Below are 24,584 nucleotides of genomic sequence, written 5' to 3' on the forward strand. Positions count from 1 at the left end.
TGCAAAGGAAGCTGGCATATGTTTAGACTGGCGGTGGATGCACCAAAGGTATGTAGTTATGATCAATGGGTTCCCCTGCCAATCTAATAGTAACAATTTTAATATTTGGAAAACCCCTTTATATTTGAAAGGACATATAAGGCTTTATATTTATCGGGGTTTTTGTCAGTTGTTTGTAGTAAACCATATTTATAAAGCATGGTTTTCTGGCTGCAATGATGGCGTTCCTGTGTATCGCATGGCTGTACCACATACTGGTCTTAGAGGTGTATGACATGACATCCCTGAGGGCAGTGAATTATAGCAGTGCCCACATACAGTATACGGGCACTATAACACATCCGGCAAACAAAGCTGCAATGTACTATGAAACATAGAGGCTGCAGAAGCCAAACGGTGCAACATTGTTAATGAAAACCTTTTAAACAAATGTCTTTTGCCCAAAATACATCTAAATCAATAAGGAAAATTACAAAGGTGTCCAAAGCCTTCAAAGGGAACTCTAGACAATGAGCCGACTAAATTACCCAAAATAAAAAAAAGATGTGTCTGTGTCTCGTTCCCCATGCTGCATTTTTTGCTGAGTAAGTCTATCTCCAAACTGTGTGTAAGGAGTTCATGTATGGTAGCTACTAACTGGACAACCTGCAGGACTTGAAATCTTAGGATAAGCTCATGGTACCAATGGTTTTTACAGCTTTGACTTCTGTTGCTGCACCATATAGAGCAGGCATCCTCAAACTGTGGCCCTCCAGCTGTTGCAAAACTACAACTCCCAGCATGCCCGAACAGCCTACAGCAGGGCATTGTGGGAGTTGTAGTTTTACAACATCTGGAGGGCCACAGTTTGAGGATGCCTAGTATAGAGACTGTGTACATATCGGTTCCTATAGCTTCATTTGGATGTGATATATCTACCTCAGAAGCAAAAGCATCTAAGTGGCAATTTTCTTTGAACCCACTTTTTCTATAAATGAGTTGATGCTCGCTAGAAATCCTATATTTAAATAGGATAGAAGTCTACAGACTTCATGCAGGATCAGCCATGGCCTCATCAAAGCTATACAAAGAACAGTACCACATGGGATTTGTCTACTGTTGATAGGGCCAGTTAATCCTAATGTATATCTTTTGATCTTTAGGTGCAAAAGCTTCAAGCCATCTTGAAGCCGATGATGCTGAGAAGGTTAAAAGAAGACGTAGAAAAGAATCTTGCTCCTAAGCAGGAAACCATTATTGAAGTTGAATTAACCAATATTCAAAAGAAATATTACAGGGCTATTCTGGAAAAGAATTTTTCATTCTTGACTAAAGGTGCCAGTCAGTCCAATACACCTAATTTGCTTAACACCATGATGGAACTGCGGAAATGCTGCAATCACCCCTACCTCATTACTGGTATGTGTGTAACATATATTGACTATATATTTGCCTGGTTTTCTTTCATTTTTTTGGTCACTGTTGCGCTTTTATTTTTGTCCACTAAGGAGCGGAAGAGAAGATACTGTCTGACTTTAGGGAAGCAACCCCTGTGATCCCTTCAGACTTCCACTTACAAGCTATGGTGCGCTCCTCTGGCAAACTGGTGTTAATAGACAAGCTTCTACCCAAGCTTCGAGCTGGAGGCCACAAGGTTCTGATCTTTTCCCAGATGGTTCGATGTTTGGATATTTTAGAAGATTATCTCATCCAGCGCAGGTAAGCATCATAGGTCTTCTCATCTGTTGATCAAATACATTTACCTGATATCCATACACTTTCCTTCAATAATATATTAGCTGTAGGATCAATTTTTCAAGTTGTTTTCACAACTGTTCCCACCGTTTTATAGCTTTTTAAGAAATCTTATGGTGGTTTAATTGTTTTAATGTATTAAACAAGACATGGCTTTTAATTCCCATATCTTTAGGTACCTCTATGAAAGAATTGATGGTAGAGTTCGTGGGAACATGCGACAGGCTGCAATTGATCGTTTCAGTCGGCCAGACTCTGACCGCTTTGTGTTCTTGCTGTGCACACGTGCTGGTGGACTTGGGATCAACCTGACAGCTGCAGATACTTGCATTATCTTTGACTCTGACTGGAATCCTCAAAATGATCTCCAGGTACAATTTTTTATTTTTTTTTTTTTTTTTTTTTTTTTCTGCATTGTATAAATCCACCTTTTTTGTCTTGTGATGTTTTACTAGTTTTGTTTGCCTTCTTTGACTTGCCAGTGGCTCTCAAAGCTTGGTGAGAAAGACAGTGGTGAGTGAGTGACATGGACTGCAGTATATTCAGTCTGCAGTTCAGTAGCTCATGAGGACGCAGCCGGCATACATTAGATGTACATAGTTTCTTGTGCTCTTTGTACTGACCGTTTATATTGTCATTGTTTTGTTATTTTGCTGTTCACAAGATTTAAGCTTTTTCATATTTAAGGCACAAGCTCGCTGTCACCGAATTGGGCAGAGCAAAGCGGTTAAAATTTACCGGCTGATAACCCGAAACTCCTATGAGAGAGAGATGTTTGACAAAGCTAGCCTAAAGTTAGGGCTGGACAAAGCCGTGCTCCAGTCCATGAGTGGTCGAGACAACCACCTTAGTGGGGTGAGTATCTGTTGAAAGAAGCAGTGCATATCTTATATTGATGGGTTTATACAAGCTAACCTTTTAATCTGATGCTTTCAGCCAATCCAACAGTTTACAAAGAAAGAAATTGAAGACCTACTCAGAAAAGGAGCTTATGCGGCCATCATGGATGAAGATGATGAAGGTTCTAAGTTTTGTGAGGAAGACATTGACCAGATTCTCTTAAGACGAACCACCACAATTACTATAGAGACAGAGTGCAAGGGCTCAACCTTTTCCAAGGTTTGCATCTCTACAGATCTTCAGTATCTGTGCTGATTAGTGTTATCTCCTATAAAGAGATGTTTGGATGGAAAATTATATATAAAATGGGTTAATTGTGAAATTATTGGATTGAAATGGAGTAACTTATTTAAAAGATTGACGTTAAATGGACAGTAATGATGTATGGTGCGAAGCACACACTTCTGCACAATTAGTTTATCAGCGTTGTATTTTGTGGCCTTGTAAACTGCTGCTTACAAGCTAGGGTAAATGACTGCAGTATCGGCCTTACATTTTTAGCCAGTTCAGCCCTTTTCCAGTTAGTGCACAAATGGCGTGGTGACTGATATATTTGGTACATTGGTCAATTCTGCTGGTTCCGAAATGGAAATCATGGTTGCTACAGAGCCCTTGGGCTAATTTAATGTGGCTTAAAGCGAACCTGTCGCCTCCAAAAACCATTCCAAGCCGCCAGCAGTACCTGACAGTAGCCAGCAGAGTGTTTCCGACGATAATTTCCTTCCTGAAGGCCGATGCGGCTAAATCTCAGAAAACGTTCTTTTATCCCCCGCCGGCGCGCTTCTCTAGTCATGCGTGACATCAAGGGGGCAGCAGCCTCCTTCCTGGCCCCTTTGCTGTGACTAACAGCGCTTATGCAGAGAGTTCGGCAAAGATAGCCGAACTGCCGGCTGTCAGTCACAGCGAAGGGGCCAGGAAGGAGGCGTGGTTATCTTGACTTGAAGCAAGGAGTCCGCTGCCCCCTTGACTTCAAGCATGACTAGAGAAGCGCGCCTGCAAGGGATAAAAGAACGTTTTCTGAGCTTTAGCCGCATCGGCCTTCAGGAAGAAAATCATCGTCGGAAACACTCTGCTGGCTACTGTCAGGTACTGCTGGCGGCTTGGAATGGTTTTTGGAGGTGACAGGTTCTCTTTAAATTTTACAATTGTGACTCAACAACAAACCTATAAGGAATAAGCTAAATGCTGTGCCACTAAATACAAAAACTACCTAGAAGATGGGGCACCTAGCAAAATAAATATAATTTTATATTTGTAGGATGTTTTTCATTAATTGCAAGTTTAAAAAAACGACTCTCCTCATTTTTAAGCTTTGAAACTCACCAGCCTAACTTTTCAGGATTTCAGCTTTTCTTGCTGGCTGTAATTGACAACTTCTGTTTTCTCTAGGAAAATACCTAATGGTTTTCTTTTCTTTTTAAGGCAAGTTTTGTGGCTTCTGAAAACAGGACAGATATTTCACTTGATGATCCTAATTTCTGGCAGAAATGGGCAAAGAAAGCTGATCTAGACTTAGTCCTCCTCAGTAGTAAGGTAAGTTCACATGTCTTTTTGGCATGCATGTTTAAAAAAAAAAAAAAAATGAAAAAAAAAAAAATTGTATATTTATATACCGTATTTTTCTCCCTACAAACTCACTTTTTCGCCCCCAAAAGTGGGGGGAAAATAGCAGTGCGTCTTATGGGGCGAATGCTCCAATTTACAATGATACCCGGCCGCCGCGATGCCGCACATCAACTGAGAGGGAGGAGGGGCTGGGGGCCGGCATTTGGATTCTTTTGCATCGGCCCCGCTCACTGTTGTATAATCTTATCTAACCTGCATTGTTAAGATATAATAATCATGTGTTATCCATCTGTATTACTTACAACATTAAGTTCCGTAGCAGGGAGGAGGCAGGGCAGGCGGCGCGTCACTCACTACGTCATGCGCCTGCGCCGCCCGCTTTATGAATGAAGCAGACGGCATGGGCGCGTGACGTAGTGAGTGACGCGCCGCCCGCCCTCCCAGCATGCCTCCTCTCTGCTATGGAACGTAATGTTGTAAGTAATACAGATGGATTACACATGATTATTATATCTGAACAATGCCTACAGGTTAGATAAGATTATACAACAGTGAGCGGGACCAGCGCATTAGAATACAGGTACTGCACTGTCCCCGCTGTCATTCCTAATCCAGATGCCAGCCCCCAGGCCCTGATTTGTGGGTCATTCACACTGCAGGGACACTGTTATGGGGGGGGATCTGTGGATGGCACATAGCATAAGATGTCCCCTCCGTAGTAGTGTGCCATCCACAGACCACAATTAGTTCAAAACCCACCAAAAGCACACCTTTTTGGTTCAAATTTTTTTTCTTATTTTCCGCCTCAAAAAAGGTGCGTCTTATGGGGTGAAAAATAGTGTATGTGTGTGTGTGTGTGTGTGTGTGTGTGTATATATGTATGTATGTATATATATATATATATATATATATATATACACATTCAAAGAGTTTTCTTTATTTTCATGACTATGAAAATTGTAGATTCACACTGAAGGCATCAAAACTATGAATTAACACATGTGGAATTATATACATAACAAAAAAGTGTGAAACAACTGAAAATGTCATATTCTAGGTTCCTCAAAGTAGCCACCTTTTGCTTTGATTACTGCTTTGCACACTCTTGGCATTCTCTTGATGAGCTTCAAGAGGTAGTCACCTGAAATGGTCTTCCAACAGTCTTGAAGGAGTTCCCAGAGATGCTTAGCACTTGCTGGCCCTTTTGCCTTCACTCTGCGGTCCAGCTCACCCCAAACCATTACGATTGGGTTCAGGTCCGGTGACTGTGGAGGCCAGGTCATCTGGCGCAGCACCCCATCACTCTCCTTCATGGTCAAATAGCCCTTACACAGCCTGGAGGTGTGTTTGGGGTCATTGTCCTGTTGAAAAATAAATTATGGCCCAACTAAACGCAAACCGGATGGAATAGCATGCTGCTGCAAGATGCTGTGGTAGTCATGCTGGTTCAGTATGCCTTAAATTTTGAATAAATCCCCAACAGTGTCACCAGCAAAGCACCCCCACACCATCACACCTCCTCCTCTATGCTTCACGGTGGGAACCAGGCATGTAGAGTCCATCCGTTCACCTTTTCTGCGTCGCACAAAGACACAGTGGTTGGAACCAAAGATCTCAAATTTGGACTCATTAGACCAAAGCACAGATTTCCACTGGTCTAATGTCCATTCCTTGTGTTCTTTAGCCCAAACAAGTCTCTTCTGCTTGTTGCCTGTCCTTAGCAGTGGTTTCCTAGCAGATATTCTACCATGAAGACCTGATTCACAAAGTCTCCTCTTAACAGTTGTTCTAGAGATGTGTCTGCTGCTAGAACTCTGTGTGGCATTGACCTGGTCTCTAATCTGAGCTGCTGTTAACCTGCGATTTCTGAGGCTGGTGACTCGGATGAACTTATCCTCCGCAGCAGAGGTGACTCTTGGTCTTCCTTTCCTGGGGCGGTCTGCATGTGAGACGGTTTGTTTGTAGCGCTTGATGGTTTTTGTGACTGCACTTGGGGACACTTTCAAAGTTTTCCCAATTTTTTGGACTGACTGACCTTCATTTCTTAAAGTAATGATGGCCACTCGTTTTTCTTTACTTAGCTGCCTTTTTCTTGCCATAATACAAAGTCTAACAGTCTATTTAGTAGGACCATCAGCTGTGTATCCACCTGACTTCTCCACAACGCAACTGATGGTCCCAACCCCATTTATTAGGCAAGAAATCCCACTTATTAAACCTGACCGGGCACACCTGTGAAGTGAAAACCATTTCAGGTGACTACCTCTTGAAGCTCATCAAGAGAATGCCAAAAGTGTGCAAAGCAGTAATCAAAGCAAAAGGTGGCTACTTTGAAGAACCTAGAATATGACATAAATGTTTCACACTTTTTTGTTATGTATATAATTCCACGTGTGCTAATTCATAGTTTTGATGCCTTCAGTGTGAATCTACAATTTTTATAGTCATGAAAATAAAGAAAACTCTTTGAATGAGAAGGTGTGTCCAAACTTTTGGTCTGTACTGTGTGTGTGTGTGTGTGTGTGTGTGTGTGTGTGTGTGTGTGTATGTATGTGTATATATTATAATTTTTCTTTTTTTGTGGGGTGTTCGAATCGGACCAAGGACCACATCTGCATGAAGTTTGTATGTTCCCCCCATGTTTGTGGGTTTCCTCCAGGTACTCTGGTTTTCTCCCACACTCCAAACACATACTGATACGGAACTTGGATTGGTGAGCTGTATTGGGGACAACAAGTGATGATGATGTCTGTAAAGTGCGGTGGAAAATTTTCCCCACCATAGAGTTGCATGCCATCTCAACTAGAGTGCCCAGTTCCCATTTCTGGTGCAGATGTGGCTGTGCTTTACAGTCACTTTCCGCTAAAGTGAGTGGGAGATATGGAAGCAACCCGGAATCCTTCGTCTTGAGATTAGTGGGGAATCTAGCAGTTAATGAATGCGTTACTAAAATGTTTGGTAAGAAGCCAATTTTAAACATTTGATTTGCCTTTTATTAGAATTGCCACATGTGGAACTACCAGGACTAAACCTGTTTGAGTTCTGTAAATTAGCTTTCTCGCCCATTTTCCTTGGGGGACACAGACCTTGGGTATAGCTCAGCTCCCTAGGAGGCGTGACACTAAGTAAAACTGTTAAGCCCCTCCTCCATCAGCTATACCCTCAGCCTGGAGATAGAGGCTACCAGTTTTAGCTTAGTGTCCAAGGAGGCAAGACACTCCCTGCTACTGCAGGGCTGTTTTCTCCTTGTTATTTTTACTTTTTCTTCTAATTTTGTTATTTTATTTTTTCCTAGGGATACCAGAGACGCATTTGACCTCTCTGCTCTCCCGGGGTTGAGCTGCGCCAGTGCCAACTTATCTGCACTGCTGCCTCCCCCACAGAAGCAATAGGAGGATCTGGGCAGCAATGGCTCCCCTACATCCCGCCAGCTAGGGGGTCGCCCGCACGCCAAGCCCCTCTTCCAGCTTCCTGCCACTGCGGTGCCAGTGGCTGAAGGGGCGACCCTGCTGGAAGGGACTGAGGGTGAAGACGTCGTTCGGTGAGATGGCTATTCCAGCCCATACCCCGTCCCTATCTGCAGCATCTACCCCTCTGGGTAAGGGGGGCACCCGTGGTCGCTCATTCTGAGCGCTCATCTGCAGGACAATGCAGCACAGCAGCATCCTCAGCACCCCCACGCCGTTCCCCCCCACGCTGCTATCTTTCTCCCCCCCCTCCCCCTCATTCGGGGCTGACTCCATTTTTCTCTTCTCTCTCTCCCCCTTCCCGCCGAGAACGGGGGGCGGGGCTTAGCGGTCCCGGCAGGGGGCGGGGCTTACGCGCGCGTCATTTTGGGGGCGGAGCTACGTTCTCCTTCACAGGAGACATTTCAAGCGCTGGAGGGGGCGGAGCTTGTTCCCCGTGCTTTCTGCTGAGGTTTCCCGCGCTTCCTCACTCCTGACAGGAAGCTGGGACACGGTGGGGGACTCTAACCTCCTGTGTACATCGCTCGGCTTCTGTGGGCGCTCTCTGCTGCTCTCTGCTGCTCACTGCTGTTCACTGCTTCTCTGCTGCTGCTGATCTGGGCCATCTCCTGACGTTCTTCTGAGGCACTGGTAGGACAGTTAACCCTCTCCTAACCCTCCTGGTCATAGCTGCTATAACCCTTTGTGGTCTCTATATTAGAGTACAACCACACTTCAGCATGTCAGATCCCACAGGTGCCCCCAAACCCTGGTACCATGCCTGTACCGCCTGTAAGGAACTTTTTCCGCGTGGGCAATCTGAGCCGCATTGCCTTGCATGTCAGGCCCCGGTGCAGGGCCCGCTTCCCGCTGCGCCCCCCGGTGCCTCTGAACCCCCTGACTGGGCTAGGTCTCTGTCTCAGGCGGTGGAAAGCCTTACACACGTAGTGGGCCGTCTCGTGGATAGACCGCCTCTCCCGCAGGCTGCCACAATCCCTGTCGCACCCGCTGGGACTACCGTTTCTGCCGCCCCCACTGGTTCCCTGCCTCCCAGCGAATCTTCCAGGGCCCGGCATACTCAGAAACGTTCAAGGGTTGAGCGCACATCTTCTCCAGATGCTTCGCTCTCTCCGCCATGCGTGCGAGCTCAGTCAAGTCTATCCTCTCAAAGGGATCCGCTTTCTGAGGGAGAACTGGCAGATTCGGACGTGGACATGGACTCAGAGCTTCCGTCCAAATTGGCGTCCGCGGTGGGGCATCTTGTCACTAGCATCCGTGATACCTTTCAGCTACACGATGACCCCCCCAGCTCTGAACAGGCCGGCGTGTCCTTTCTCCGCCCCAAACAGGCCTCCAAGGTTTTTCCCATACACGCTGATTTTTCTTCTGTGGTATCCAAGGCTTGGACTCGGCCTAACGTCCGCTTTATTACACCCAAAAAGCTGGACATTTGTTATCCCTTTCCAGCGGATTCTGTGACCACGTGGACATCCCCACCTAAGGTTGATCCTCCCGTGGCTCGCCTGTCCAAAAGCACTACTATTCCTGTACAGGACGGATCTTCCCTCCAGTCTGTTGAGGACCGTCGTACGGAATCCCTCTCCAAGGCCATATTTACTGCCTCTGGTTCGGCCCTTAGACCGGTCTTTGCCTCCGCCTGGGTTGGCAAAGCGGTCTCTGAATGGGGTTTGCAACTGGAACGGGAGTTAGGGTCGGACGTCCCTGTTCAGGACCTCCGTTCCTTAGCCCAACTAATTGTTCAGGCCGGAAAATTCGTCTGTGAGGCCTCCCTTGATGCGGGTGCCCTCATTGCCCGTTCCTCTGCCCTGGCAGTTTCTGTCAGGAGGGAACTCTGGCTGAAGGTTTGGGCGGCGGACGCCGCTTCCAAACGCTCTTTGGCCGGCCTACCATTCACGGGTTCCCGCCTGTTCGGAACCCGTCTGGACGAACTTATATCAGAGGCCACGGGTGGGAAGAGTACTCACCTCCCCCAGTCCAGGCCAATGGGCGCCCCCCGTGGTCGCGCTGGTTCGTCCCGTTTTCGGTCCTTTCGCAAGCCCACCGGGTCTAGACCCGCGGCCAGTTCTTCTTCCTCTGGCCCAGCCCAGGATAGACGCAAGAAGCCGTTTTTTTCGGACGCAACCTACCTGGCGCAAGTCCCAGCCTGCACGGGCTCCCACAGGCCAGCAGCCCTCTGCCTGAAGGTGCGCCCCCACCCACCCGGGTGGGGGGCCGCCTTCTCCTATTCAGGAACGTATGGCGGGCCCACATCTCAGACGCATGGGCGCTCGAGATTGTATCTTGCGGATACAAAATCGAATTTGCGTCCATTCCGCCAGACCGTTTCTTCCGATCCCGTCCTCCGCGAGATCCCGTACGAGTGGCCGCCTTCTTCGCGGCCATTCACTCTCTAATGGACAAGGGTGTCGTCGCCCCCGTGCCTCCGACGGAAAGGTTCAGGGGGTTCTACTCGAACCTCTTTGTGGTTCCCAAGAAGGAAGGCTCAGTGCGTCCGATCTTGGACCTAAAACGCCTGAACCGTTTTCTCCGACTGCAGAGATTCCGGATGGAGTCTCTCAGGTCCGCAGTGGCCTCCCTGGAAAGAGGGGATTTCATGGCCTCAATCGACATTCAGGATGCATACCTCCACGTTCCGGTTGCTCCGTGTCATCACCGCTTCCTGCGCTTCGCGGTGGGGGACGATCACTTCCAATTCGTCGCCCTTCCCTTTGGTCTGGCGACGGCTCCTCGAGTGTTCACCAAGGTCCTGGCCCCTGTCTTGGCCCTTCTACGTTCAAGAAGTGTCTTTCTTCTCCCATACTTGGACGACATCCTGGTCAAGGCACCCTCCTTCTCTCAGACATCCCGCAGTGTGGAACTCACTCTGGAGACCCTGACGCGGTTCGGTTGGATTATCAACCACCCCAAATCTTCCCTTACCCCCTCCAGACGGCTGATCTTCCTGGGGATGCTCCTGGATACAGAGTTGGCGGAGGTCCGCCTTCCGTCGGACAAGCGTCTGGCCCTTCGCGGGTCGGTTCGCAGTCTCCTTCGTCATCACCGCCCTTCCCTCAGATCCAGCATGCGGTTGTTGGGAAAGATGGTTGCCTGTTTCGAAGCGGTGCCGTTCGCACAATTCCGATCCCGCACCTTTCAGAGGGCAATTCTGTCGGCCTGGGACAAATCACCGAGGAGTCTGGACAGGACCTTTCTTCTGCCTCCCCTGGCTCGGGCTTCCCTCGGCTGGTGGTTGCATATCCCTCTAAGGGGGAAGTCCTTCCTTCCACTGAACTGGCTGGTGATTACCACAGATGCCAGCTTACGGGGGTGGGGGGGGGGGTTTCCCTCCCCGGTCCGTCCAGGGCGTTTGGTCTCTATCGGAGTCCAGACTTCCAATCAATATTCTGGAACTGAGGGCGATTCTTCTGTCCCTCAGACACTGGACCCATCTGCTGAGGGGCCACCCTGTTCGGATCCAATCGGACAATGCCACGGCTGTGGCATACATAAACCATCAGGGAGGCACTCGCAGCGCTGCAGCGATGCAAGAGGTGACCCTCATTCTCCTCTGGGCGGAGACGCACGTGCCGGCCTTATCTGCGATTTACATCCCGGGGGTGGACAACTGGGCGGCGGATTTCCTCAGCCGGTCCACCATCGACCCGGGAGAATGGTCCCTGCACCCAGAGGTGTTCGAAGCCCTTTGTCTTCGCTGGGGTCGCCCCGACGTGGACCTCATGGCCTCCAAATTCAACCACAAGGTCCCCCTATACCTGGCCAGGGCACGGGACCCGAAGGCATACGGCGCCGACGCGCTCGTCCTTCCGTGGCGCGAATTCTCCCTTCTGTACGTCTTTCCTCCTTTTCCCCTCCTGCCACGGGTTCTTCGGAGGATCGCGGCAGAGGGCGTCCCCGCGATTCTAATCGCCCCGGATTGGCCCCGCCGGTCTTGGTACGCCGACCTAATGTTGCTGTTGGCAGACGCACCGTGGCCACTGCCCTCCAGGGAAGACCTTCTCTCTCAGGGACCGATCTTCCACGAGCATTTAGGCTCGCTACGTTTGACGGCGTGGCTATTGAGACCGCCGTCTTAACGCGACGGGGTTTCTCCGCGGACGTAGTCCGCACCATGATCCGGGCTCGTAAGCCCGTATCCTCTAGGATCTACTATCGGGTTTGGAGGTCCTATCTGGGGTTCTGTGAGTCCCGGAGCATCCCACCTCTCCGGTTTTCTCTTCCCACAATCCTGTCCTTCCTCCAGTCGGGTCTGGACCTGGGGCTGTGCCTCAGTTCTCTGAAGGGTCAGTTCGGCGCTGTCTATTCTTCTCCAGCGTCCCCTGGCCCCTCTAGGGCCAATTAAGACCTTTTTACAAGGGGTGGCTCACTCTGTTCCGCCGTACCGCCCTCCAGTTCCTTCCTGGGACCTGAATGTGGTGCTCTCGTCGCTCCAATCAGCCCCCTTCGAGCCTTTACGGGAGGTCTCCCTTCGCCTTCTGTCCTGCAAGGTCATCTTTCTTGTGGCCGTCACGTCTCTCCGACGGGTGTCGGAGTTAGCGGCTCTTTCTTGCTCCGAACCTTTCCTGATCTTCCACCAGGATAAGGTTGTGCTTCGGCCTGTCCCGACTTTCCTGCCAAAGGTGGTCTCCGCCTTTCACATCAATGAGGACATCGTCCTTCCGTCGCTCTGTCCCTCTCCTTCCCACCCCAGAGAACTGCACCGTCTGGATGTGGTCAGGGCGTTGAGGATTTACTTGGAGGTCACCGGGTCCTTTCGGCGCACGGACTCCCTGTTTGTGGTTCCGGAGGGTTCGCGCAAAGGGTTGGCGGTCTCCAAGGTGGCTATTGCCCGTTTCATTAAACTGGCGGTGTCTGAGGCTTATCGAGCCAAGGGCAGACCTCCGCCTTTCGGCGTCACTGCTCATTCCACCAGAGCAGTCGGAGCTTCCTGGGCGCAGAGGCATCGGGCCTCGGCTGAACAGTTGTGCAAAGCAGCCACTTGGTCCTCTCTGCACACTTTCACAAAGTTCTATAGGGTGCATACGCATGCATCAGCGGATGCTGCTTTGGGCCGCCTGGTTTTGCAGGCAGCGGTTTCCTGATGCTCTGGTGGTGTTCCGCCTTGGGTTTGTGGTCCCTCCCTTCTTGGACTGCTCTTGAACGTCCCAAGGTCTGTGTCCCCCAAGGAAAATGGGCGAGAAAAGGAGATTTTTGTATAACTTACCAGTTAAATCTCTTTCTCGCTCTTCCTTGGGGGACACAGCACCCACCCTTCTGTGTTTGGTTACAGGGTTATGGTCTGGCGCCCCGTTGGGTTGCTGGCTGGTTGTTTTCGTTATTGGTTGTTATCCTTTCACTACTTGGACACGCAACTGGTAGCCTCTATCTCCAGGCTGAGGGTATAGCTGATGGAGGAGGGGCTTAACAGTTTTACTTAGTGTCACGCCTCCTAGGGAGCTGAGCTATACCCAAGGTCTGTGTCCCCCAAGGAAGAGCGAGAAAGAGATTTAACTGGTAAGTTATACAAAAATCTCCTTTTTTAGTCCCCCATAAATTATACAGAACCCTACCCAGTGTTCGTCTGTAATTCTGGAAACCCACGTTTTTTGAGCAGTTTTTATATCCTCATCTCTCACTTCCAGAACACTTTGGTAATAGACACGCCACGTATTAGGAAACAGACCCGGCACTTCAGTAACAAGGATGATGATATGGTAGAGTTCTCAGATTTGGAAAGTGATGACGAAGACCGTCCAAGAGTTCGGCGTCAAGATCGTAAAAATGGATATGGCCGTACAGACTGCTTTAGGGTGGAGAAACATCTGTTGGTATATGGGTGAGGCGCTATATAATTTTGAGATGTTATAGCTTGTGCAGCTTATGGCTGATATGTTTTTCCTGGTGATTTTTACTATGGCCAAAAGTAAAATATACTATGGTGTTTCATGGCAAAGGTTATTTTGTGTACTTTCAAGTCTTACATGTTTTTATTGTTTTCTTTCAAAGCTTTCAGTGTTGTACTTAAATTAACCCTTTTCTGAATTAGATGGGGACGTTGGCGGGATATTTTATCACATGGTCGCTTTAAGCGTGGAATGACCGAACGGGATGTGGAGAGAATCTGCAGAGCCATCTTGGTCTATTGCCTGTTACATTACAGAGGAGATGAGAACATAAAAAGCTTTATCTGGGACCTCATCACTCCTGCAGAGAATGGCAAAACTAAGCAGCTGCAAAATCACTCTGGTAATTCTGCTGGCTCATTTGGTGCCTTATGCAATTATTTGAATTTCAATCGCTATTAAGAATTTAATCAGCAAATTATTTAAACTGCCTTCATGTATTATTACAGGTCTTTCCATCCCAGTCCCTCGGGGACGCAAAGGGAAAAAAATCAAATCCCAGAGCAGCTTTGACATTCATAAAGCAGACTGGATTCGGAAATACAACCCAGACACCCTTTTTCAAGATGAGGGCTATAAAAAGCATCTGAAGCACCAGTGCAACAAGTGAGTATACTTAAGGGTACTTTCACACTAGCGGCAGGGGAGTCCGGCAGGCTGTTCCGGCTGGTGAACAGCCTGTCTGATCCATACTGCACATGTGCCCCCGGACTGCCGCGCCGTCCCTATTGACTATAACAGGAGCAGGGCGGAGTTCCGACGGCGGCGCATGTCGAGAGGCAGCCGGACTAAAAGTACTTTTAGTCCGACTGCCTCGTGCCGTGCTGCCACCGCAACTCCGCCCTGCCCCTCTTATTGTCAGTGGGGACGGAGCAGCAGTCTGGGGGCACACGTGAACTAGTGGCAGGACGGATCCAGCAGGCTGTTCACCCGCCGGAACAGCCAGCCGGACTCCCCCTGCCGCTAGTGTGAAACTAGCCTTAGACGAAAGTAAAATGGTTCTTAGGATCTTTACTGACACTCATTTAATCAAATTCCTATTACAGAGATGGCCAAAAAGTATGCGATATAGCTTACTCTTTATTTTCATCCCTAGGGTACTGCTGCGGGTTAGAATGTTGTATTATCTCCGACAGGAGGTGATTGGGAGCCAAGCTTCAAGGGTGCTGTCAGGGGTTGATGCTAGGTGAGCGTTTTTCTGGTTGATGTAGTACATGTATTCCCCAATATACTTTTTAGTTGAATATTAAAGGTTTATTCCAATCTAAAAATGATGTATCGCTGTGATATGCCAACACTATCGGATGGGAATAGCCCTGTAAAGAGGACCTGTCAGCACTCCTGCACACGTCTGTTTCATTTAATGCCTGTATTTGCATGAATTCATTCCAGAGCATCTTTTCTTAGGCTCATGGATTAAATTGATGTATGTGCCGGGACCTTTTCTGGTGTATACATCAAACAGGTCACTAAAATTTAGGACTCTCCGTTGTGCCGTCCCGGTTTATACCTCCTACAAATTCATGAGTAAATTAACAAGTGGGTGTTGCCATTCCTATAGTCCTACATGTCTCCAGAGAATCACAACTGACTGGATCGTACCTGAGTGTGTAGAGGCAAAACCCTAACTGGTAATAACTAGAGATGAGCGAATTTCATGTTAAGAAATTCGTTCCCGCTTTGTTTGGTGGTAAAAGCAGAATTGCGTTATGGATTCCGTTACCATGGACCATAACGCAATTCTATAACGGAATGCATAATGGAATGCCTTTTAGAGGCATTACGTTATTCATTCCGTCATAATAGAAGTCTATGGCCTGCAAAACAGATCTATCCCGTTTCCGTTATGCAGGGGAGTCCTCTCCTGCATAACGGGGACGGATCCTTTATACAGGCCATAAACTTCTTCTTTTTTTTTTTTTTTTCTTGAAGACAAATTTTTAATTTTTCATCTCGACATCGAGAACAACACATAGAAACCCCCTCCCCCAGCCCCAAAGTCCAGGTGCAGTCCATCTTGGAAAAAGTTTGCAGCAAAGTCCAGGATACGATCTAACCCAGAATCGCACTACAAGCACTCCTGCTCATACGCACACCACTCCTTTAAGTACGCTATATCCAGATTGCATGCTACCTATAACTGTCCCATCCTACCCTAACCTTAGACCCCTATCCTAAACGACCAGATGGAAATGTTCAATCCATGCATACCAGATTTTGTTGAACTTTTTGTTATTCCCTCTCTTTTCATACACATAACTCTCAAGTTGCACCAAAGTGTGAATTGCCTTCACAAATTCATGCACCTACGATGGATCTGAAGCAATCCATCGGGACGCTATCCGCTTTCTGGCCTGATATAAGATGCGCTGAATTGCTAACTTAACCTCTTTAAGCCCCGATATTCCCCCAACATACCCCAATATGCATAATAAAGGTGAACATTCAACCGTGACCCCATAAACCTTCCCAATGAGGTCAGCCACATCCTTCCAGTATCTGCGCAAGCGCGGACAGTTCCACATTAAGTGTATGAGATCGGACGTAACTCCGCATCTAGGGCATTTATCGTCGGCACGAAACCCTATTTTATGTAACATTTTCGGGGTTCTATATACCCTGTGAAGCAACAGCAATTGTGAGACCCTGTGAGCCTCACTTACCGCTATATCAGGGAAGTCAGTAAGCACTTTTTCCCATTGGTCACCCTTCAATTCTGGTATATCTTTTTCCCATTTTTCAAACAATTGCAATGGATTTTTTTTAATGTAAGGCTTCCATTAGGCTTAGATAATGCAGCGATATCACTCCCCCGGAGCCGCCCCTAGTAGCCGTGAGGTCTATGATCAGGTGTTTCTGGGCAGGCAACAGCTTCTCCCGCCGCTCCTGCACTTGTATGGCATGTCTCGCTTGCAAATAAGGCCATAGATTTCTACTATGACGGAATGAATAACTGAAGGGGGCTGGGGTCTAAGCCAATATTTGGCAAATAATTTCCTGGCCTGGAAGAACAAACGCTGCACCCCCAGGCGCGAATTGCGATTTGTAATGTCACAGTCCCAACACACATGTACTAGGAGCAGGTGGGACCACAATGTGATGAGCATCTTTAATACAGGTTAGCACGCCTGCCCAGAAATTCTGAAGCTCTGCACAGTCCCAGAACATGTGCATCAGGGATGCAGGACTCTCCCCACATCTAGGGCAGGAGGCAGCATTTCTAACCCCGATCTTGAACAGAAAGGATGAAGTCTGGTATACACGGTAAATAAGAAGTAATTGGGACATGCGCTAGCCCCCACAGACTCTGATATATAACCTCTGATGTATAACCAACCTCCCCCTCCCAGTTTTGTTTGACCACCAAGGAGTCATGCCTCACGGCAATGCAAGTATTTACTACAAGAGATATGTCAGGAGAGCAGACATGTCCTCTTCAATATACATGGGTGTAGAAAACCCTTTTAACTGTTATAAAATTTCATTTTTCTAAATTATATTGTGTAGTCTTTTATATTGAAAAATACTGTAACAAAAAAATAGGTTTCCCCACTTTCAGTTTGTAATTGTGGTAATGTGTGACTCTTCTTCTTTACAGAGAAATAGATATATGGGTTCCTCAGGTTGATCAAGCAGATGCCCCCTCACTCTGGTGGGACAGAGAGGCGGACAAATCTCTTCTCATTGGTGTTTTCAAACATGGTGAGTCTGGGTAGGAATCATAACATGTTATGCTAACGATATGTAGTGGCCCAATCTAGATTGTACGTTGAGTCAGAAAATATATATATATGGAAAGCAGCACACAAAGGATGTGTGTGGGTGCAAAAAATCCTCCAACGAGATCTGTGACCAAGATCCCAAATGTAGATAATTTGTAGAAAAGAAGGCAGCACTCCAATAGATAGTGAAAAGTGGACGATTTATTCACTCATGAGCTGATGAGTGAATAAATCGTCCACTTTTCACTATCTATTGGAGTGCTGCCTTCTTTTCTACAAATTATATATATATATATATATATATATATATATATATTTATATTTATTTATATTTATTTATTTTTTTTTATTTTTTTTCTGTTTACGTAGCTGTATGAGGGCCCTTTTCCAAATGGAGTGGAATTGGAAAAAAAAAAAAAAAACGCAATTCCTCCACCGTTTTACCGTTTGTTTTTTTTTTTTTTCCCCACAGCGTTCCTTTTGCCCTTTATTCTCTGGGTCAGTACGATTACAACAATACCACATATAGGTTTTTTAGGTCTAAATAGTGTAAAAATAAATGCAAACTTTTGAAAGAATTTCTTTTCACCATTTTCTGACCCCCATAACTTTTTTATAGTTATATCTACTGAGCTGTGTGGGGGCTCTTTTTTTGTGGGACAATCTGTAGTTTTTATTGATTTTTGGAGTGTGTGTGACTTTTTGATCACATTTTATAAAAAAAAATTGGGGTAAGAGAAGCAATGAAAAAATTGCAAATTGGCCATTTTGACCCTTTTTTCCATTCACCATATTGGAAAAATATTTTTTTATTTTAATAGTATGAGCGTTTGCGGTCGCAGTGATACCCATGATGTTTGTTTCGTTGTTTTTTTTTTTTTTATTACACGGGGGTGATTTGAAAAAATTTATATATATAGCAAAGAAAATCCGCAGCACTCCTTGAAGTATAAAAAAAAAGTGTAGTTTTATTCACACATGTCAAAATAAGACAACGTTTCGGTTCTCTCACAGAACCTTTCTCAAGTCAGGTGAACATAAAGTGCATATGTGTTAGCATAAATACATCATCACATTGTGACCAATTAATTCATCAACCAATACAAAACCAGTACACTCCCATATTTGAGGCATGTTACAATTCATTCATCTCAATGTGCATAGATAGAGACGACTCACAGTGCTTCTTCATTATTTCAATATCAATCTTGATTCTTCATCACCATATTTAGTAAATGAAAGTGCATACAATAAAGTGCAATATAGATCCTATAATAAAATACCTTGCTGTGGCTACATGCGGTAGAACAGAAGGAGATGGCGTCTAGACTTGTATAGAGGCACGCCACTGCTCCGTGTCTCTCCCTCCTCAATGCACATGTGTCAATTCCTTCCCTACTGACGACGCAGTACATAACTCCTATGCGTCATCCGTAGGAGGAGACCTAGCGTCATGACGTCCGGTTCACTCGTCAGCGGCTACCACGCACACACGTGTACGCTGCGGCAGTGATCCGAGCCCGGTAACAGGTCTTTTCCGCCATTTTTCTTTAGGGCAATCGTTTGGGCATTATCTTGCGCCATTTACTCCTTCTACTCCCCCAACCAGCTAAGGTAAACGCCTGAACCATACTTTCAAAGAGTACAATTATAACATTCTGACGTGGGTCAATCATGTAACATCCATTGGGTCCACCCCATACAGCATGCTAGATACAAACAGATAGGAGCAGCAAAAAGGTATTAACTAACCATCCCTCCTGTCACCCTGAATTCGACATTTAACCCTTTGGGTTTGAGTATCCAACCGGAAAATCCACCTGAGCTCAGTTTTTTTTAAATGGTTAAACTATCCCCTCCTCTATCTAATGGTTTTACATGGTCCAAGACCATAAATCTCAGATCATTCTCTTTATGATTTTTTTCAAAAAAATGTTTCGACACAGGCAAATCACGTCTTTTGTTCCTAATAGATTGTCTGTGATTGTTCAACCTGGTTTTTACATCACATGTGGTTTCACCCACATAGAGCATTTTACACGGACACCATAGAACATATATCACCCATGATGAATCACATGTGAGATAATGCTTTATGCTAAAGATTTCCTCCCGTGTCTGGATGCGCGAACACCGACCCTTTTATGCATCAGTTTGCAATTCACGCATCCCAGACACTGGAAAGATCCCATACGTTTTGTTTTAAGAAACGTCTGTCTCAACTGGCCCTTTTCAGGTAATCTAGAATGCACCACTTTATCCCTAATATTAATATTAGCCTGTCTTTGTTTCAACATTAACAATTCCTCTCTCGGGATATCCCTTGCTCTATCAGCATGTTTTTTTTACTAACCTGCTAGGGTACCTTATACTTCAAGGAGTGCTGCGGATTTTCTTTGCTGCTTAAGTCCTGAATCGAGGGACCACCGCGGGCACCCCACAGCTACAGCTGCATAATAAGAGGAGTGCTGCCTGACTTTTTCTATAGATATAGAGATATAGATAGATATATAGATATCTCTATCTCTATCATCTCTATCTCTATCATCTCTATCTCTATCATCTCTATCTCTATCATCTCTATCTCTATCTCTATCATCTCTATCTCTATCTCTATCATCTCTATCTCTATCTCTATCATCTCTATCTCTATCATCTCTATCATCTCTATCTCTATCTCTATCATCTCTATCTCTATCTCTATCTCTATCATCTCTATCTCTATCATCTCTATCTCTATCATCTCTATCTCTATCATCTCTATCTCTATCATCTCTATCTCTATCATCTCTATCTCTATCATCTCTATCTCTATCATCTCTATCTCTATCATCTCTATCTCTATCATCTCTATCTCTATCATCTCTATCTCTATCATCTCTATCTCTATCATCTCTATCTCTATCATCTCTATCTCTATCATCTCTATCTCTATCATCTCTATCTCTATCTCTATCTCTATCATCTCTATCTCTATCTCTATCATCTCTATCTCTATCTCTATCATCTCTATCTCTATCTCTATCATCTCTATCTCTATCTCTATCATCTCTATCTCTATCTCTATCATCTCTATCTCTATCATCTCTATCTCTATCATCTCTATCTATATCACTATCATCTCTATCTCTATCATCTCTATCTCTATCATCTCTATCTATCATCTCTATCTCTATCATCTCTATCTCTATCATCTCTATCTCTATCATCTCTATCTCTATCATCTCTATCTCTATCATCTCTATCTCTATCATCTCTATCTCTATCTTCGAAGTCGATTTGCATAAAACTTTGTTCCAATACTGTACGGAGCAGGAGCTCCTCACAGTATTAGAATGTATTGGCTCCGATAAGCCAAAGTTATTGCTTTGTGAAGTCTCGCGAGACTTCGGGTAATAACTTCATAAATTAATTTGTATTGTAAAAAAAAATTATATATATATATATATATATATATATATATATATATATATATATATATAATTTTTTTTTTTTTTTTTTTTTTTTATGATTTTGAAGCTCGTATTTGAGTGTACAAAATCCAGAATAAAAATATATATATTTTTTTTTATTATTAAGAATTGCTCATTTCTTATGTTGGCCTGCCACCTGGTGGCCAAAATAAGAAATGCAGCTTCAATATCCTGGGTCTCTTCAGCGAGACCCAGAGCATTGAAATCAATTACCGGCATCCTCATTGGCTGCAGAAGATGCCAGAAAGAACCCCGGAAGCTCGTGGGTTTTTCACCCTTTAGATGCCGTGATCTCACTTGATCACCGCATCTAAAGGCTTTAATTACCGCGTTCGGCATTATTACTGGTCGCTGTAATTAGTCACGGGTCTCTGCTGTTTGAAACAGCAGAGACCCACTGGCCATGACGCCCGCTGCATTTGCGAGCAGGCGCCATATTTGCACATCGCTCCAGCGCCGTACATGTACGGTGCTGGTAACGAAAGAGTTAAGTCCAGCATCGCTGTGTAGTGGTGATCTCATGGAAATCAATGGGTCACAGTGAGAGTTGCATGTGTGCTGTGACTGCGCCCCCTGCATCACACACAAGCCAACTCTGTTGGACTTTTTGGGATTCGGGGGGTCACAGTCATGGCACATTTGCAACTCGCACTGCAACCCCGTTCATTTCTGATATGACCACTACACTGCAATGCCACTATGACCCTGGCCTCGACCAATGTTGCAGTGTAACCTTACCCATAACATGTTAATTAAATGTCCTTTTGAAATGAGAATATTCGAATCAAAAAATTTGATATGTAGATGGAACAAAAAGACTGCAGCCTAGGTTTAAGTAATTCAACTCCTTCCCCATCATCTAGGACTGACATGCATTAATTAGGGCAAATAAAATGTTAGTAAGTGAATACATTTGTATGTAGTATGTGTTTCCATATTGAATTAGATATTAAAATGGAACAAAAATGTGCATAACTGACTACATTGTACTTTTTTTTTCTTTCTCTAAGCAGTATGTTCCTTGAACTGTCGTACTACAACACTCAGTGACCCTTTTACTTTCCATGCAGGTTATGAGAAGTACAACACCATGCGTGCTGATCCTCTGCTTTGTTTCTTGGAAAAGGTGGGAGGACCAGATGAGCAGGCAATTGCAGCCGAGCACCATGCACAAGACTTTGCTGAAATGCCTGAGAGGTGAGAATGGTTTGCCAAAATCTAACAAGGGTAGAACAAAACAGTGTATGGTGCTGTCAGTGATGAATTGCCATGCTAATACCGACGCAACAGCCAGGGCCTTGAAGGACCTGTGCTGGGGGCGAGTGAGTTAAATCCACTTCTCAATCTGTGAGTGCTGAAGGCAGCTAGAAATGAGGTTAAGCAGATGCCTAATATTCTGTGTTTAGTAACCTATTGCAACTCTTCTGAATCCTTCAGTGGAGACTTTGATAGGGATATAGAAGATCCAGAATACAAACCACTACATGGCCAGAAAGATCCTGAGGATGAGGTAGGCTATGCCATCTTGGACTCCTTTCCCCTCTTCTCACTTCATTTTCTGCTACTTTTGTTTTTATTTCTAAAACACTCCGACCTATGTAAAATTGCTGTGTTTCTGTAGATGGACCCTTTAATGATGGATGAGGAAATATCTGTAGTTGATGGTGAAGAAGGTGAGTTAATTATAAATGAATGTACCCTAATGTCACTGTGCCATCGTCTAGGAGGCTAGCAGTCCACTAGCTGATGATGCGTTGCTATCTGCCAAAATAAAATAAAAAAACGTGAGAGATAGATTTGTCTGCTATGCTTGCCATTGTCTCATTGATAATGACTTTTCAGCTAGGTAAGAGAACCTCAGAGAGGTGCATGGTCAAAGAATCCTAGAAATAACTGTGAAACATGAGAGCAACTTTCAGGTGTTCTCTTCCGAGGGTAGATGTTGGGACTTATACCGTGTAAACCATTAGCAAACGAACATTGTCAGTTTCGAACATTCTTCAACTCGCTCATGTCCTTTTATTTTTAGCAACACCAATGCCAAGTGGCATGTTATGGCCACCAGGGTCTGCTCTCACAGCTCGTCTCCGTCGCCTTATTACTGCCTGCCAACGTAGCTACAAACGTGAACAACTAAAGATGGAAGCTGCAGAAAGAGGTGACAAACGGAGGAAACGTTGTGAAGCCGCTTTCAAACTGAAAGAAATTGCACGTCGAGAGAAGCAACAAAGGTTAGTACGTCAGATGACTTTCAATAAGGGCTTATTGTATCCACTAACGGATATAGAGAGCAGGTATCGAGGTTTCCACTACACTTATTCTTGTATTCATTCCTTTCCCTAGCTTTGTACTATTGTATATTTTCTTTTCACAGGTGGACACGGCGTGAGGCCTGTGACTTTTTCCGTGTGCTATCCAGCTTTGGAGTGGAATATGATCCAGACACACAACATTATGACTGGCATAGATTTCGTAGCTTAGCAAGGTTGGACAAGAAAACAGATGACTCTCTGCTTAAGTATTTTCATGGTTTTGTGGCAATGTGCCGGCAAGTGTGTCGTTTGCCACCAGCCGCAGGAGATGGTGAGTAAAACTGGTGCTTGTTTAAACTCTAGATCCTTTTGTATAAATGCTGGTTGTGAGAAATAGAAGGGTATCCTGTGTCTCATAGTTTATTTAAATCCTTTCTTTAGAACCACCAGATCCATCTCTGTTCATTGAACCCATATCAGAAGAACGTGCCTCGCGAGCTTTGTTCCGTCTAGACCTCCTGCGTAGGGTGCGCGAACAGGTCCTGTGCCATCCTTTACTTCCTGCACGTTTATCTCTTTGTCGGCCAGACCTAGAACTGCCAGAGTGGTGGGAGAGTGGCCGGCACGATAAAGAACTACTTGAAGGAGCAGCTCGCTATGGTCTGAGCCGCACTGATCTCGCGTTAATGCCAGACCCCTCGTTTTCGTTTTTAAGTTGCCGCCTCAGCTACCTCCAATCTCGGGATGTGGCTAATCACTCCCGCCCATCCACTCCCACGTCTGTTGCTCCTTCGCTGCCTCCCCAAGAACTTCATCAACCTCATATGCTTTCGCTTTCCTCATCTGTGAGCTCTTCTCCAGCTCCACGCAGATCCTCTTGTTCTTCATCGTCTTCATCATCTAGTTCAGATGATTCCTCAGATGAGAATGAGAACAGATTATCCAAACTTAATGGTGAGTATATGCAAGTAGTCAGTTAAATATAAAATTAAACTTGCTAATAGATAATGTACATGCATACAGAATTATTATCTTTTTTTGTTAGTACAGCTGACCATCTCTCACTTTAGAGAACCTGACCTGGTTTCAGGGGGAACTGTGTAATGCTTTATTTCCCCTGTGGTTGGCACTACAGGAGAATAGACTTGTTGGCATCTTCCCCCACCTGTTACACCTGATAGCCAGGGGTGGATTAAGTGGCCCTAAGGCCTGGAGCCGTTCCTCATGCTTGTTCCCCATGAGAAAAAAAAACTGGTATACTGTGATGCAGGCCTGTGTTACCAGTTCCCGATGCGGGCGGTCACGATGACATCATCATGCACATCTGTGCCTCCCTACGGCCTCCTAGGCTTCAGGCCTAGTGTCTTGTTGCCTATGAGACTGAACGGTGGGGATGGGAGCTATGGACACCTGTACCCTGCTGTAGTAGTCAAACGCGGGGCACTGGGCAAAACATCTGGGGCCCAAGCCCTGAATGTTTGCCCAGAAATATTGGGCATTTTGAGTGGCCATAGGCCCCTTAGCAGCGTCAGGTCCGGGGGGAGGCCAACCCAAACATCTGTTGTAATCCACCATTGCTGCTAGCTATTGA

General features: G+C 45.7%; 1 protein-coding gene and 1 non-coding gene across 6 annotated transcripts in view; both read left to right on the forward strand.

Annotated features, from left to right (window-relative positions):
- Window positions 1-24,584, forward strand: part of CHD8 (chromodomain helicase DNA binding protein 8) — a 99,362-nt gene that overhangs the window by 69,396 nt on the left and 5,382 nt on the right. For all 5 annotated transcript variants that reach the window (XM_044274658.1, XM_044274650.1, XM_044274675.1 and 2 more), the window contains exons 16-32: window positions 1,143-1,398; window positions 1,488-1,698; window positions 1,910-2,105; window positions 2,422-2,589; window positions 2,671-2,853; window positions 4,057-4,167; window positions 13,286-13,479; window positions 13,690-13,889; window positions 13,996-14,152; window positions 14,643-14,732; window positions 17,145-17,248; window positions 21,812-21,938; window positions 22,179-22,251; window positions 22,363-22,414; window positions 22,771-22,972; window positions 23,116-23,324; window positions 23,435-23,947. In XM_044274658.1, the coding sequence (XP_044130593.1) occupies window positions 1,143-1,398; window positions 1,488-1,698; window positions 1,910-2,105; window positions 2,422-2,589; window positions 2,671-2,853; window positions 4,057-4,167; window positions 13,286-13,479; window positions 13,690-13,889; window positions 13,996-14,152; window positions 14,643-14,732; window positions 17,145-17,248; window positions 21,812-21,938; window positions 22,179-22,251; window positions 22,363-22,414; window positions 22,771-22,972; window positions 23,116-23,324; window positions 23,435-23,947 (3,046 nt within the window). The remainder of the gene's footprint in view (window positions 1-1,142; window positions 1,399-1,487; window positions 1,699-1,909; window positions 2,106-2,421; window positions 2,590-2,670; window positions 2,854-4,056; window positions 4,168-13,285; window positions 13,480-13,689; window positions 13,890-13,995; window positions 14,153-14,642; window positions 14,733-17,144; window positions 17,249-21,811; window positions 21,939-22,178; window positions 22,252-22,362; window positions 22,415-22,770; window positions 22,973-23,115; window positions 23,325-23,434; window positions 23,948-24,584) is intronic.
- On the forward strand, window positions 21,993-22,105 carry LOC122925290. The gene has a single exon (XR_006387601.1). It is a non-coding gene; the product is annotated as a small nucleolar RNA U6-53/MBII-28 (small nucleolar RNA).

The sequence above is a fragment of the Bufo gargarizans genome, chromosome 1 (assembly GCF_014858855.1).
Source record: "Bufo gargarizans isolate SCDJY-AF-19 chromosome 1, ASM1485885v1, whole genome shotgun sequence".
NCBI classification, from domain to species: Eukaryota; Metazoa; Chordata; class Amphibia; order Anura; family Bufonidae; genus Bufo; species Bufo gargarizans.